The 14,900-nt window shown below is 46.4% G+C and overlaps 1 protein-coding gene across 2 annotated transcripts in view; it reads right to left on the bottom strand.

Annotated features, from left to right (window-relative positions):
* Positions 1–14,900, bottom strand: part of LOC135913079 (uncharacterized) — a 50,073-nt gene that overhangs the window by 1,923 nt on the left and 33,250 nt on the right. For both annotated transcript variants that reach the window (XM_065445746.1, XM_070532933.1), the window contains one exon: positions 13,267–13,356. In XM_065445746.1, coding sequence (XP_065301818.1) covers positions 13,267–13,356 — 90 coding nt within the window. The remainder of the gene's footprint in view (positions 1–13,266; positions 13,357–14,900) is intronic.

The following is a 14,900-nucleotide window of genomic DNA, read 5'->3' as shown; positions in this document are numbered from 1 at the left end:
TTGGACAGTGTTTAGTCATTCAGCCACAATTTCTTAAAGCAAAAATTTGTTTGCCTAGTCCACTACCGTCTAACGTTCATCCGTTTGTATATCTGGTGATGTATTTCTATATGTATATGTTTCTATATGCTATGTGTTGACTGGCAAACAAGTGCGGATTAGTGCATACCTTTTGCTTCATCAAGCAGTTTATTGTTACGCGTAGGTGCCAGAATAGGTTTACCTACTATCTATAAACAATGACGGCCAATGCGCTACAAGAACAAAGATGACGGGTCGGAGGACAGCTCGTCCTCTTTCTCATTGGCTATGCAAGGTTTTGTTTCCCCGCATGACAGGTGGCTCGTAACATTACCCTCCTCCGGCGGCGAAAGGACCGACTCCGTGCTGTCGAAGTACGTCAGCATGAAAAATGTTCATTCACACAGGGCTAATCAGTGTTTGGGACATAACAGGGCTTCAGGCGGATGTCGTCCACAATGTCGGTGCGGAGTTGAGCGGATGAGGACGAAGACAGTGGAACGGTTTCTTACGTTACACTGGTCTCTTAACAGCACATTTGAATATCGGCCGCTGTACGGCCGCAGCAGCTTTTCGGAAAGGCCGACATGGCATGCTAAGGACAATAGGAGTACAAAGTACCTAGAGGCAAAGTGGGTAGTCCTGCGATGGCTAATGCAGTGAGATTGCTGGTGGACCTGCGACTCGCTGACGCGAGTGCGGGCAACTTTACGTGCGTGGTTCGCCCGAGCAATGGCCTCTTTAGCATACTCGGTAGGACGAAACCCGGAAGAGAGCATCGACGTGTGTATGGGCAACGTAGGATTTTGGCCAAATAAGAGAAACCAATGCTAATACCCAGGGTCTCATGTCATGATGTGTTATACGCGAACGTCACAAAAGGCAATGCATTGTCCCAATCCTAGTAGTCGGTGGAGACATACATTGCCAGCATGTCATCGGTTGATCGGTTCACTCACTCAGTCAAGCCAAGCGTCTATGGATAGCACGCCGTGGTCCGGTTATTTTCCCTCGAAGAAGACCGTAGCATGTCTTCGATCCGCTTCGAAAGAAACTGTCTGCCCCAGCTAGTTCGGCGTTATTGAGGTGCCTCATGCTGGAGACTGACGCCGTTGAGCAATGAGCTCCTTAGGACGGTCGCGCAGCTGGTGTTGAGAGCACGGGTGATCGCGAATCGATTCGCATAGTCTGTAGCTACAGTGACCCATCTGTTTTATGAGATAGACAGAAGAAACGGGCCAAGTAAGTCGAGGCTGATGTGATCAAAAGGCTTACATGTAATGCTGAGAGGCTGAATATGGCCAGCAAGCGGGAGTAGCCACTTTTTTCAAGGCTGACAAAGGCTACAAGAGGCCACGTAACGACACAGCAAGCGGGACATGCCTGGCCAGCAGTACCCACGATGTGTGCAATCGTATGTGCGTGAAACACCGCAGTGGTCAGCTGTTGGCAGATCATGAAGAAGGGCCAGAACAACCGAGTGGCGACGTGCAACACTCATAAGAGATCAGGACCACGTGAAAGGAAACTGCGAAGATTCAAAGTGTCATAGTGTAGCACAAAGAGGCAGATAGAAACATCATGTGTGTGGGAGTGGAGACGGTCGACATTCTTTCGTTGGACCGAGTCACGGCGTTGTTCAGCAGCATTGTTGAAGAGTTCAGAGATGCAAGCACACAATGACTGTAGCCGCTTGGTGCAGGTTCAGGGCAGTCGAGGGGATACCGGGAAAAGTAGTAGGCATCCCTATGCAAACGGCCAGGCTTGCAGATGACTGTATGTGCGTATTCTTGAAGCCGTAATGTCCAGCGTCAACGGTGAACTTTGGGATATTTGAACGAATAGACAGCAGAAAGCATGACGGTCAGTGACGATGGTAAAAAGTCTGCCATACAGATAAGGCGGAAATTTCGCGATGGCCCAAACAAGAGCGACACACTCTTTATCTTTCTCTCTATAATAAAATATTTTCGCTCAGCGGCGGAAAGCAGGCGGCTTGCATAGGGAATAACGCAGTCCTGGCCACGTTGACACTGAGCCCGAACAGCGCCCGTGCCATGGCCACTGGCATCACTCTGCAACGTCTTTGCAAAGCCTTTCATAAAGTGACGAAAGCACGAGCAGAGGCCAAACATAGGGGATGTGCGACCTATATGGTTGATAACATGAAGTTGATAACAGAGCGTGCTTTGGCAAAGTCAGGCCGGATAGCAGCCGCATCAACAAGATGGCCAAGTACGGTGGTCTGTCGGCTGCAGGAATGGCATTTGGAGTCTAGTTGAAGCCGGGCATTGCGAAAAAGATTCAGAACAGCCAATAGTCGTTGCAGATGACTGGGGAAGGTAGGCGTAGAAGCGACGACATCGTCAAGGTAACACAAGCAAAGAGACCACTCGATCCACAAAGGAGGGACGCCATCATTCGTTCAAATGCTGTTGCGGCATTACATGACTGTAAACTAGCGGTACTTGGTCGGGTGTAATAAAGGCGTTCTTTTCGCGATCCTGCTCGTCAACAGGCATTTGCCCATAACCAGACCGCAGCCCTACGGAACAGTACCTTGCGCCGCGGAAACAGTCGAGTGCATCGTCTATTAGCTGCAGAGGATACACGTCCTTTTGTGCAATCTTGTTCAGGGGCTGATAGTCGATAGTCGCCCAAGGTTTCGCGGGTGACTCAAGATGTCCTTAGTCACGATTTTCTGAGCATCTGCTGCCAACACTCCGTAGTGGTGCCTATGGGTGGGTCTAGTATCTCTATTATCGACGTGACGGGTTACGAGTGTTGTCTGGCCAAGACGCGGGGAAGAAAAATCAAGCACATCCCGGTAAGACGCTAATAGGTGGCAGATACCATCTCACTGAGAACGAGGGAGGCAACTATATCGTCACGAGGGTCATCAAACATAGTACTTTTGGTGCGGGCGTGACAACGGTGACAACGGTGGGGCGTCAATATGCAGGGCCAGAAGGTCCTGTACGTATAAAGGTAACATGCTGTCCAGTGTGATGCCTTCGTGAAGAAATTGTTGGATATGTCCAAATTTAAGAATAAGTACATACGCCCGGTTCGCCGCAAAACCACAAGAGAATCAGCGCAAAACACCGCGTAAAAATCGCCCAGAGGAGGGGAACTGACGTATTCACCGTGACAAAATAGGGGTTCTGAGGTAAACGTGACATACGTCGTGGTAGCTGGTAGCAGACGAACAAGTTCGGTGATAAATAAAAGCAGTGGCGACTCGGTGTTGCAGTCAGGTACAGAACGCAGTTCCAACTGTAGAAGGCCAGATGAGCAGTCAATGAGCGCAGAAGGGGTACTGAAGAAGCCATGAGCGAGGTTGACGTCACGGGGCTGGTACAGAAAGACGTACAGATTGAGGTCTGGTGGCCAGCGAAGCTCACGCGTGCAGTGCACATGCCAAAAACGCAAGGTGTACCGGCGTCGTTAACGCGAACAAGAGGCGATGTCGCGGCCGTAAAAACGTTGCGGAGACGATGAGAAAGCAGAGTGCCCATGATGGATAGTTGCGTTCCAGTGTCTATGAGCGCCCAGACAGACACGCTGTCGACTTCTAGATTCAAAAGGTTTCTTCGGGCATCCGCAGTGAACAGGAGATTTACTGGTCGGTTGCCCAATGTAGCATTACCTCTGGGAGCTGCAAGGGTGAGTTTTCCAAAGATCGACGACGAAGCTATGGTGATGGTCAGCGATAGGGCAGCGGAAGCGAGAACGCCAGTTCTGTGGTGATGGCGAGTTGTCGCAGCGTAGAGCGGAGGCAGCAACATCAGGCTGTGGTGGGTGATTGCGAGCGCGAAACGCAGTGGACCGACTTCGTTCCGAGCGGTACGTGTACGCGAGAAGATGTGCCGATGGTTGGCGATATCGGCAATAGCGGCTAAATGTGGCCTATCCTATCGCATTTGAAGCATATTGGCCTTCCGTCACACGTGCACCACTGGTTTGGATCGCGATATCGGGGATGGGTCGATTATTGGCGGGGAGACCGATAGAAATTGCTAAAAACAGGGCGACTTACAGCAAAGATTGGATGTATGCCTGCGTTTGCCAGCTCTTGGCGCACGACGGCTTGGATCAATGATACTGCCCGGTGGAGCTCGTCGTATGAACAGGCCTGAGGAACAAATATAGACCTAGCGTCAATCTCACGCCACACAAGACGCAGCAAGCTTTCCGTGCCAAGTGATTGGGCGTCCTCGCACGTTTAGGTAACGGCGGTGTTAGAAGCGCCCTCGAATTGTTGCTTGAGACGACGTCTCTTGGGATCTTCAAAGAGTCGGCACTTTTTTATGAGCATGTCGACGGTCGAGTAGTTCTTATATACTAGAAATTTAGGGCGTCATGGGCTATTCAGTGAAGTATGTGGCTTACTTTGCCAGTTTCAAACATTTGCTCTTTAACCCCCCGACAAAGAGCTAACACCTCCTGAATGTATGCTAGATATAGTTTACTTGCTATTTGGGTCTGGCAAGCAAGTTCCTTCTTTGCAGCTCGCTGGCGCCCCACTGGCTTCCCGAAGAGCTCCTGTAATTTTTGCTTGCAAGTATCCTAACTAGTCAGTTCCTGCTCGTGTTTTTAGAACCAAACACGGGCGGATCACTTGAAGTAGTAGCTAACGTTAGCCAACATGTAGGTTCGGTCCTACCAGTTGTTCTTGCTGTCTAGCTCGTATTCAGTGAACCACTCTTCGACGACCATGGCTTCATTAACGGATAAGGTAGCAGGGTCTAGGAGTTGGACCAGGCAACAGACCTTGGGATAGCCGAGGCTGAGCCGGGGGCCTCTCAGTAAACGTGGCCGTGTGCCCACAAGATGTCCGCTGCAAAGTGCCATTTCTTCCCTTATACCCCACACCTTCACCAAAGGTGCTATGGAGAAATGTCGAAAACGGTTTATCAAGAACGCCTTAGCAGCGCGTGGCACCACAACAGAAATGGTGGGTTGGGGCACAGCTCCTCCTGTTTATCATTTGTCTTTATCTTTAGCATCTTCTTCACCCATATCATTGAAAACTTGTAGCAGTATCATGGCATAAATTCTGCACATATATCCAAGCCTCATATCCATTTTAAAGGTGCGCATGCCTCTTAGGGAAATTTAGGTATGTATTTACATATACTACAAGCAGTAAAATCTGCTCTTGCCCAATGACGCACGATATAGATTGGCTTGATTGATTTTTATAATGTAAACTATCTGGCTCTTTAAGAGTAGAGAGAGAGAAGGAAGGAAGGAAGTCAGAGCGGCTACCAAGGCGTTTTCCAGTTTGCTAACGCACGGGTGAGGAGGGGGACGGGGTAGTGAAAATATGGTGAGGGGACTCATCAGTCTAACTCATTCATACGCACAATGCGTGTTCCACGTATCAACGGTCTAGCACTCAAGCCAGTCGTCTTCATTTACTGCAGAAGAGCTCTTTTGTTTTCTGGGCTGGTCATCTATGACACCAGGCTGAAGACTTGCGCTTTTGTAAAAGGCGGGAGGGTGCACAGGAGAGTTTGGTGTTTCCCCTTTTATTCCCTTTACCCCTTTCTCCAGCACAGGGTAGCCAGCCGGTACACACACTGGCTAACCTCCCTGTCTTTCCTCTCCTTTGTCTCCTCCTCCTTGGTGTTCTGTCGAAGCGTGAACAAGGGTACAGGAGATGCTGCGTCGTCTCTTCACATCTTCCCTTAGCACAGATGGGTGAGTCAGCCAATCCCATACAATGGATGTATGAGTTAGTGAAGGCTACTGCGACTCAAAGAGAAGAGGCACGCTGCGAAGAGGAACGCAAACACGACTACGAGCGGACAATACGCGGCTCGGAGCTTCCCGGTAAGCGTAAAAGCTGTTTTAAATTTTCTTAGTTTTTTTTCACAAAAGCTTTAAGTGCTTTTCAAGTGCACCGAAAGTATATCGCGTACATAGGCGTGTTCAAGGCGACATGCGGGTGTGAGATTCCAGAAATGCTATGCTAGGATCACAGAGAATTTACACTATGCCGTGCAACCTATGGCGATCAGCATAACCCACGGAGGGCGGATAAATCAACGGATGTCTTAGGCATGAAAGCCTTACGAAAAGGGCTTTGCAATACACTGTTTACATACCTTGCACATACTTTCTAGTTACAACTCTATAAAATATAACACGGAAAAATTCCTAACATCTGCACATGCCGCAATTCTCTTTTTGTAAGCCTACGATACACAGAATCTTGCTTATACAGATCTTGCAAACGTATTCGGTGAACTAATACGCGGATAGATGTTATCACTGCACGCTCCATAACACTAGAATTTTTCAAAAATTTATCCGAAGCAACTTACGAGGCGCGTTGCCAAATTGGGCTTTCTTTGATGATGCAAAATTTCCGCCCGAAAGGAACACAGAAAAATGACGGGAATGTTTTACAGTATTCACGCAAAAAATAAGAAAAAAAGCAAGTAGCCACAATACTTGTAATGTTAACACATACATTTTCATCTCGTCAGAACGATCGTATTTGCGTCCATTCCTTTCGTCTACATTGCAGTTATTCTTTCTTGAGTGTTTTCGTTTATATTACTGGGAATTGTATTGCGAGCGCGGCGGTAGCAGGGCTGTGAATTGCTTCCACACCCGAAGCGTTCAAACAATGTCCCACTTATTGAAGAAGGCAACTACTGTAGGTTACATGAGGCGTAGCATTCCTAACTTCCTAGCTCTGGGCTGTACTTTTCGGCGATACGGTGGCCTCGCCGAATACGGGATTGTCTCACTGAGCCAGGTCTAATGCTCGGTAGGGATAGTCGGAAGTGTGAATTTTTTTAAAATCGGACAATGGTGTGCCTCAATTTGATCTCCAGTGCACTACAGCTGCAGGCTTGGAGTGATGCCTGACACTGCCAAAAGATGCCGAGAGCGAGTGGGGCTATACTAATAATAATACTATACTAAGAAAAGCGGAAACTAACACACTGCAGTAAAGGGCTACTTCAAATGAAAAGTGGGGAAAAAGCAGGCTGGTGAAAAAGCAATTGGCAACTACGGCGTCGATTCCAGGAATGCTAGAGGAAAGTTGCTGGCAGAATTCGCGGAAGCGAATAAGCTGAGAATAACGAACACCTTTTTCAAGAAGCGTAGCAACAATACACGGACCTGGAAAAGCCCTAAGGGTGAAACAAGAATCGAAATTTATTTCATACTTCCTGCTGATCCCTACATAGTGCAGGATGTACAATTGATAGGTAGGGTAAAGGGGTGCAGTGACCGTAGCTTAGTGAGGGCTAGGGTTCACCTCACTCTGAAGAGAGCAAGAGTAAAATTGGTGAAAAAGAAACAGGTCAACTTAGAGGCAGTACGAGTGAAAGCCGACAAATTCAGGCTTTTGCTTGCAAACAAATTAGCAGCCTTAGAAGAGAGAGATAAAATTATGGAGTTATACGTGCCAAAACCACTTTCTGATTATGAGGCACGCCGTAGTGGAGGACTACAGAAATTTTGACTACCTGGGGTTCTTTAACGTGCACCTAAATCTAAGTACACGGGTGTTTTCGCAATTCGCCCTAGAAGAGAGAGATAACGACATAGATGTAATGAATGAAACCATAAATACGCTGACTCCGGGTGCAGCGACCCAGTAGGCAAGCTCTCTCGGGAAACAAAGGACCTAATAAAGAAACGACAAAGAATGAAAGTGTTTAACTGAAGAGAGACGATAGAATTTGCGGAATTGTCAAAACTGATCAAAAAGGAGAAAATAAGTGATATTGGAATTATAACATGAGAAGAACTGAATAAGTCGGAAAGAATGGACGCAACCTGTAAACAGTGAGTAGAAAACTTGGCATAGGACAAACCAAGATGTTTGCACCGAATGATAAAGAGGATAATATTGTCAGCAATCTCGAATGTATAGCAAAAGCAGCGGAAGAATTCTACACCAAATTGTGCAGTTCCCAGAGGACTCAGGCTAACTCCATTCGTAACAGTAATGAACAGCATACAGAAACTTTTCCTATGACAAGCAATAGGTCACAAGGGCGCTGCTAGGCATGAAACGAGGAAGAGCGGCAAAAGAAGATGGTCTAACAGTCGGTTTAATCAAATATGGAGGGGACATAATGTTTGGAAAACTGGTGGCTCTCGATACGAAATGTCTAACGACTTCAAAGAATAATGTTCTTGCAGAAAGCTGCAAGAATGCAAACACTATACTAATCCACAAAAAGGGAGGCGTTAAAGAATAAAAAAAAATATAGGCCCATTAGCTTACTCCCTGTACTATATAAAATCTTCCCCGAGATAATCTCCAATAGAATAACGGCATCACTGGATTTTAGTCAACGAACGGAGCAGGAACGTTTCAAGAACAGATACTCTGAAATGGATCACATCCGCGTTATGAATTCGGTAATAAAGAAATTGGCGGAGTGCAGTCAGTCTATCTATATGGCCATCAAAAATTACGAAAATGCATTTGATTCAGTAGAAATAGCAGCCGTCATAAATGAATTGCGTAATCAAGGAGCACAGAGCGCTTACGTAAATATCTTTCCAATATTCCACAGATATTCCAGATATTCACAGATATTCCTCAGCTTCCTGAACTGCAGGAAGATACCTTTAAAGAAAGGGCCCAGAGAAGGAGACACAACCTCTCCGATGCTATTCACTCAGTGCTTCGAAAAAGTATTCAAGCTTTTAAACTGGGAACGCTTAGGAGTAAGGATCGATGGTGAATACCTCAGTAACTTTCGGTTTGCCGATGGCATTGTTGAATTCAGCAACCCTGCAGACGAGTTACAACAAATGATTAAGGACTTAACAGAGAAAGTTTAAGAGTGGGGCTGAACATTAAAATGCAGAAGGCAAATATGATGGTGATAACCGGGCAAGGAAACAAGATTTTAGGGTAGCCAGTCAGCTTCTATAGTCTGTGATGGATAACATTTACCTACATCAATTAATCACAGGAAACCCTGATCAGGAGAAGGAAATTCACAGAAGAACAAAAATGGGTTTGATCGCGTACGGCAGACCTTCTCAGCTCCTCACCGGATGCTTACCATTGTCATTGAAAAGGAATGTGTACAATCAGTGCATTTTACCGGGGCTGACATATGGGGCAGAGACTTGGAGACTGACAAAGAAGCTTAAAAAAACGGTTAAGGACCGCGCAAACAGCCACTGAACGAAGACTGCTAGGCATAACTTTAACACACAGAAAGAAGGCGGTTTGGATCAGAGAGGAAACTTGTATAGCCGATATTCAAATTGAGATTAAAAGAAAAAAATGGCGCTGAGCAGGTCATGTAATGCGCATCTTAGATAACGGCTTGACCATCACGGTTACAGAATGGGTCCTAAGAGAAGTGAAGTGCAGTAGAGGATGGCAGGAGACTAGGTGGTGCGACGAAATTAGGAAATTTGCATGTGCTATTTGGAATCGACTGGCACAGGACAGGGGTAATTGGAGACCGTAGGGAGAGGGCTTAGTCCCGCAGTGGACATAATATAGGCTGCTGCTGCTGATGATGACGGCGATCCACAGTCGGCACAGTAGTGTTCCGTCACGACTGGAATTATCTGGTAGTAACTGCCATGGTAATGATTGACGCCGGCTGTGTAGATTTTTTTATTGCCTGGCTGCATAAAGCATAATGTACATTTGGTGAAGGCATATTCAAGCAGCTTAGTGCTGGTTTCGTCTAACTGAAATTCCCGTAAGTCCACCAGCGGCTCTAGTCTTGGGAGCCACTCCGAAGGCTGTGTAGGTGACGGTTGGAGTTCTGCAGAGTATGTCAGTGTCTGAACGCTATGTTACGCGCGAGATGGCGAAGCTCTCGTAGCGTCTGCTCTTGATAGCGGTATAGGGAGCGTCTTTTCTCCAGAGAAGGTACATAGGACTGCGACATCGGCGAGGTGGTTGACAAAGATCGCACAGTGTCCCGGCAACCACATATACATTGTGTCATGGCCTTCGTCAGAAACGCAATGACAAATGTTGATTTGGGACACGTGTCGGTCGTAATTTCCGTGTCTAAAAGGTGGCACGCCTTGAAGAGGTACTTCAATATAGCATAATATGGCCTGTTTGCAATGTGTTTATTTTCATCTTCAACATATTCAACAGCGGCATGAAAGTGGCGAGTGCAGAACCCGTTGATGTGAAATATAAAGCCTTGAACTCATTGACGACAGATTGTGAGGAGATAACAAAAGTTCTCACCCACCTTACCGAAACTGAATCATTCGTGTAACGATATCTCGGTTTCATACGTAGTCTGTAAAATTTCCAAACTGATCGGCTAGAGAGCCACAGAAGATAGGTTATCTTTCTTTGCAATCCCGGGAGCTGTAATGTACATCCATGCTTTGCCAGCAACCATGGAGGAGATTGCGTTCTGGTTAGCGATGGAATGTCAGTGACACAGAGGGCTACTTAGCCGCACCTACTCTGGAAAAGGCTGTCTTGCGACTCTTCTCTCTCAAGCGAGCAAGGTGGTGGTCTGGGACTCGACTACTATGACAAATATGGCCATAGAATGCGCCGGCAGGCATATATGTGGTTGTGGATGATCGCTGGCGATGGCAATCGTTGCTACAGTTACAACAAACTGAAGAATAGCCCCACTCATGTTCGAAAGGCTTGACTTTGAATCATCTGTAGGACGTGGTTTTTAGTTTTGGCAGCGTTGGAGGGAACTTGTGTGCTATAGCGGAAGTATCATAGAAAGAGCGTCCAGTACCCTTGAAGGATAGAGGTTACTGATGTGCCCCACGTTTTGCTGGAGGCGAACCTCAGCAGATGAGTGATAGAGGTTAGCCTCTTCTTGAAGTACCAAAGCTGAGGGTTTTATGATAGGTTTCTGTCGATAACAACACGGCAGCAATCTATTATAATTCTTACATAAAATGACTTTGTGAAAATGGAACTGTTCTATCAGGTGGCCCCCCAAAGAATTTTTACTACACCTATAATGTTCAGAGTACCTGCTCTTTATAACTATTTGACTATTTTTTCGATTAGGACAAGCCCGGCTGTTGATTTAATGAATGTGGGTGAAATCACTGGATTAACTGTAGCGGAAGCACTTGTGTAAAAATAGACATTGTCTTATTTATATAAATTCCGGGCTTTTACTGGACAATACCACGATGTAATTATGAGGTACGCCAAACTGAGGCTTCCAAGTTATTTCAATCACATGGAGTTCTTTACATTGCGCGAAACACACGGTAGAACAGCGCTTTTTGCCTCTTCCCTCCATTGCAATGCCGGTAACAACGTCGCAACATGGAGCCCAACAGCACGACCTCATATCCACCGGGGTACTTCGGTGGATTTTCAGAATTTTTTCTTCTTTGGCGCAAGGTGCTTCGTCCCTGCAAAAGTGACAGACCAGATTCCTTACCTGCATTTAACAGACAGAAGACTTCTTAGCTCGCGCTCGTGTTTGGAGCGATGGGTATACGACACGCTAAGAGAAATAAATGTTTGCATTTCCCATTTTCTGTTGCATTTTCAAACCCCGCTTATGAAATAATTCTGCTGCCACTGCGTACAACCTATAATAGGTTGACACATTTTAGATTTCACATTTATGTACGAAGAATGTATGCTGTACCTGCCATGTTTTCATTGTATTTGATCTTCCTTTTAGAGCGCAGCTCTTAAGTGCCATTCACCCAGCGTTGGTGTTGTCCCTCGTAACGCAGCAAGCGAACACAGCGAAGGATTATTGAACGCTTGCGCACCGCGAGGTGGAACACCTCGATATCGAAGAAAGCGCTAGGAGCTTAGCGCAGGAGGAGGTTGCACCGTAACTATGAGGTAGAAAAAGGACAAGGAGGGTATGGTGAATGTGTGATCAGAAAACCGTAGTACCGCGGGAGACGGGCTTTGCGGTGACAATGCTATGAGATGGCGCCAGAGTAGCGAGCGTCCTCTGTACGGAAGCAAAGCGCTGCGCTGAGCGGAGCTCGGTCTGCGGCGGCTGCTGTGAATTGCGCGCACGCGTCACCCACGTGCCGTCTCTCGCGATATCTCGATTAACGACACATCCGCTTCTCCCATCGCTCCCTTTGCAACGTGCCGCATGAGACGGATTGTCCGCGCCACCCAATATAGCGCCAAATTAAAACACATATACAGCTGCGCTTAAATTTTTCATTGGATAGTATCGGAATCGTCGGTGAATATTTGCGTTGCACACAATAAGTTCTGAGGAGTTATTGGTATTGAAATTTTCTTTTGTGTTCACCAGATAGAACCCTATTCACATCTATCTGTATGTACCTCCCCCTTGGTCTCCTCTATAGAGTTGCGACCTGAATTGCGTGCTGTTGGACCAGGTTGATGAAGCCCCGCGTTTACATAAATTAGACAGGACTTTATGATAGAAGTGAAGACTAGTGTTTGCAAAATAATGGGTCATTAAAAAGAAAAGCTTTTTCTTTGTGTTCCATGCTTATTACTGTTGTCGTGACGTTTTCGCGCTTAGCACCAACAAGCCAAACGGGCTACGAGGAGAAACATGTGTTTCGGTCAGTATGATTCTGTTATGGCTTGAGCGGCCCCTGAAATAATTTTCTAACTAATCATATAATCGGCTCGTTGGTAAATTACGTCCACTCACGAATCTCCTGCCACAATAATTTTTCCGATCCTTCAACAATACGTGAAGTTTTATCAGAGTTACCCGGTTTTCTCTTTGCGATTGTCTCCGCTAGCGCGCTCGAAGCTACACAGCGGAAAAGCCAAGATAGCAAAGCCCGGCCAAATGTTGATTGCCTCGGCACCCTTTGATGGCCGCGGTAGTCTAGACTACGCAGCACGACGCCGCTTTCTCGCAGGCCACGTGCAGCAGATGCGGCTACGAGCAATTGTTGTCTGTATACCAGCAGTGGAACGATGACGTGATTTTTTTTGGAGCTCGCATATATACATATCTTCATTTAATTAACTCAAAATAGCAAAAATGTGTTACTGAGAATGCACTCGCGATCACGAAATTAGCCAGTAAACGCGGTGCTTCTAGCTGCTTGCGATGACGGTGCAAGAGGACATTGAGGAAGCGAAAGCAAGCGATTATTTGATGTTTTCAGCCGAATATAATGAATTGAAAGTTTTATTTGGCTCACATTTGGTTCATAGCAGCCTCTACGACAGATCGGCAACGTTTTCTTAGTATATTCAAATAGTGTTCCAGGGCACCTTGTAGCTAAACAATGTGTGTCACATACGGGTTTACTCACAGCACAGAACGTCCTGTCCAAGAGGTCGACGCTGTATTCATTCCGACCTTCTATGCACCAGTAGGAGCAATCCATGACCGCACCGTCCACCTGTGAAAGGAAAAATCAAAACTGACTTGTTCATTAGTTATCCACCTAGCATCGAATATTATGGAGATCCCTTTCTATTGGCATATTATGTGAAAAATCTGTTCTGCAGCACCCCTCAAATATTCATTCCGCCGTTCAATTTTGCAAACCGTGCCTTCAAACAAGCAGCACATGTTGCTTGACCGCAACTGATTGTAGCGTCGGGTAAAGTGCCCAATATTTTTTTTTACATAAAGATGGTCATTGCAACAAGAAGTGATCTATAATGTTGTATGCACGTTTCAACACCGTACAGGCAGAACTACTTAACTGAAGGATGTGTTATTTAGGCAGAATGAGAGGCAAGTTGAAGGCAAAGTGCAGAAACATTCTTGACTGCATGGGTAAATAAGGGGTTAAGTTTAAATAGCCACACTTCATTATTTTTCCACGCTTATACATGTCCTGTAAAACACTTACGCAGTTTACCTGCTGCCATGGGAGATGCAAAGTCCATAGGAGTTGTTTATTTTTAAGGTAGTATGAACGACAAAACTTTGGAATTGACTACACTCTTCGAATAGCGAAGCAGAATTTTTCAAGTTTCGAACAACGAAATACTCAATTTTCACAGTCTATCTTTTTTTTATACCAAAGAATATCCCCTTTTGCTTGTCGAAGCTCCTTGAGGCATCAAACGACCATGACAAAAACTTCGCAAAACTACCTCGATAATGTAGCTAACATATTCAGCTCAAACTATAGTTGGCGCTAGATTGGTGGGAAGCTAGATTAAGACTCAGTTTCTGTATACCCTATTTGTCATTGGCAGCAAGAACGGAGCTTTTCTAAGCGAGCAAATGAAATCGATCAAAAAGAAGTCGTAGTTGCGCCTGAAAGGCGAATAATCTAATGCAATAGTAAATTGGCGGACAGCTATACGAAGTCAGGATAGTAGTTTTATCGGCCGTGTAAACTTGTAAGCACATAGGCATACTGACTAAATAAAAGGCGTGGTGTGACGAGCACACAAGCAAACATTAACAAATATTACGCAATGATCACGGAAACTCGTTGTCAAAACGCTGGAGTGAGGAAGCATGGTAGCAGCAGTGAGCGATATTGGCCTTCGTGCTGCGTCTTGCATCAACGCGAACAAAGCCGCAAAAACCCCCGCCGCCTATGGCTTTCAAGATACAGCGACCCAGGCGGGCGCCCGCTGCCAACGGGCCGCCCGAAGGCACCCCCCCCCCTCTCCTTACCCTCCACCCTGAGCACTGGGCACGACGGAAGACGGCACGCTTCCTCCCCACATTCCTCTCCTGTGTACGCGGGACTGAGCCGCAATCACAGAGTTCACCCTCGCACGCTTTCACTCGCGCATACAGCATACGACGCGCGCCGACGACCTTATTGCCCTTGGACTTCATGCGGAACCTTACGACGACGGCCATGCCAACGACAGAAATGCGCCTGCTGTCTTTATATAATTGCTGTCCGATTCAAAGAAAAGAAACATCAGAGTAGTGCAACTTATTCTGGACTACCGAACGTTTCATATTACG

Source organism: Dermacentor albipictus, chromosome 2 (genome assembly GCF_038994185.2).
Source record: "Dermacentor albipictus isolate Rhodes 1998 colony chromosome 2, USDA_Dalb.pri_finalv2, whole genome shotgun sequence".
Lineage (NCBI taxonomy): Eukaryota > Metazoa > Arthropoda > Arachnida > Ixodida > Ixodidae > Dermacentor > Dermacentor albipictus.
The sequence above is the reverse complement of the archived record's forward strand: the minus strand, read 5'-3'. Positions and strand labels throughout refer to the sequence as shown.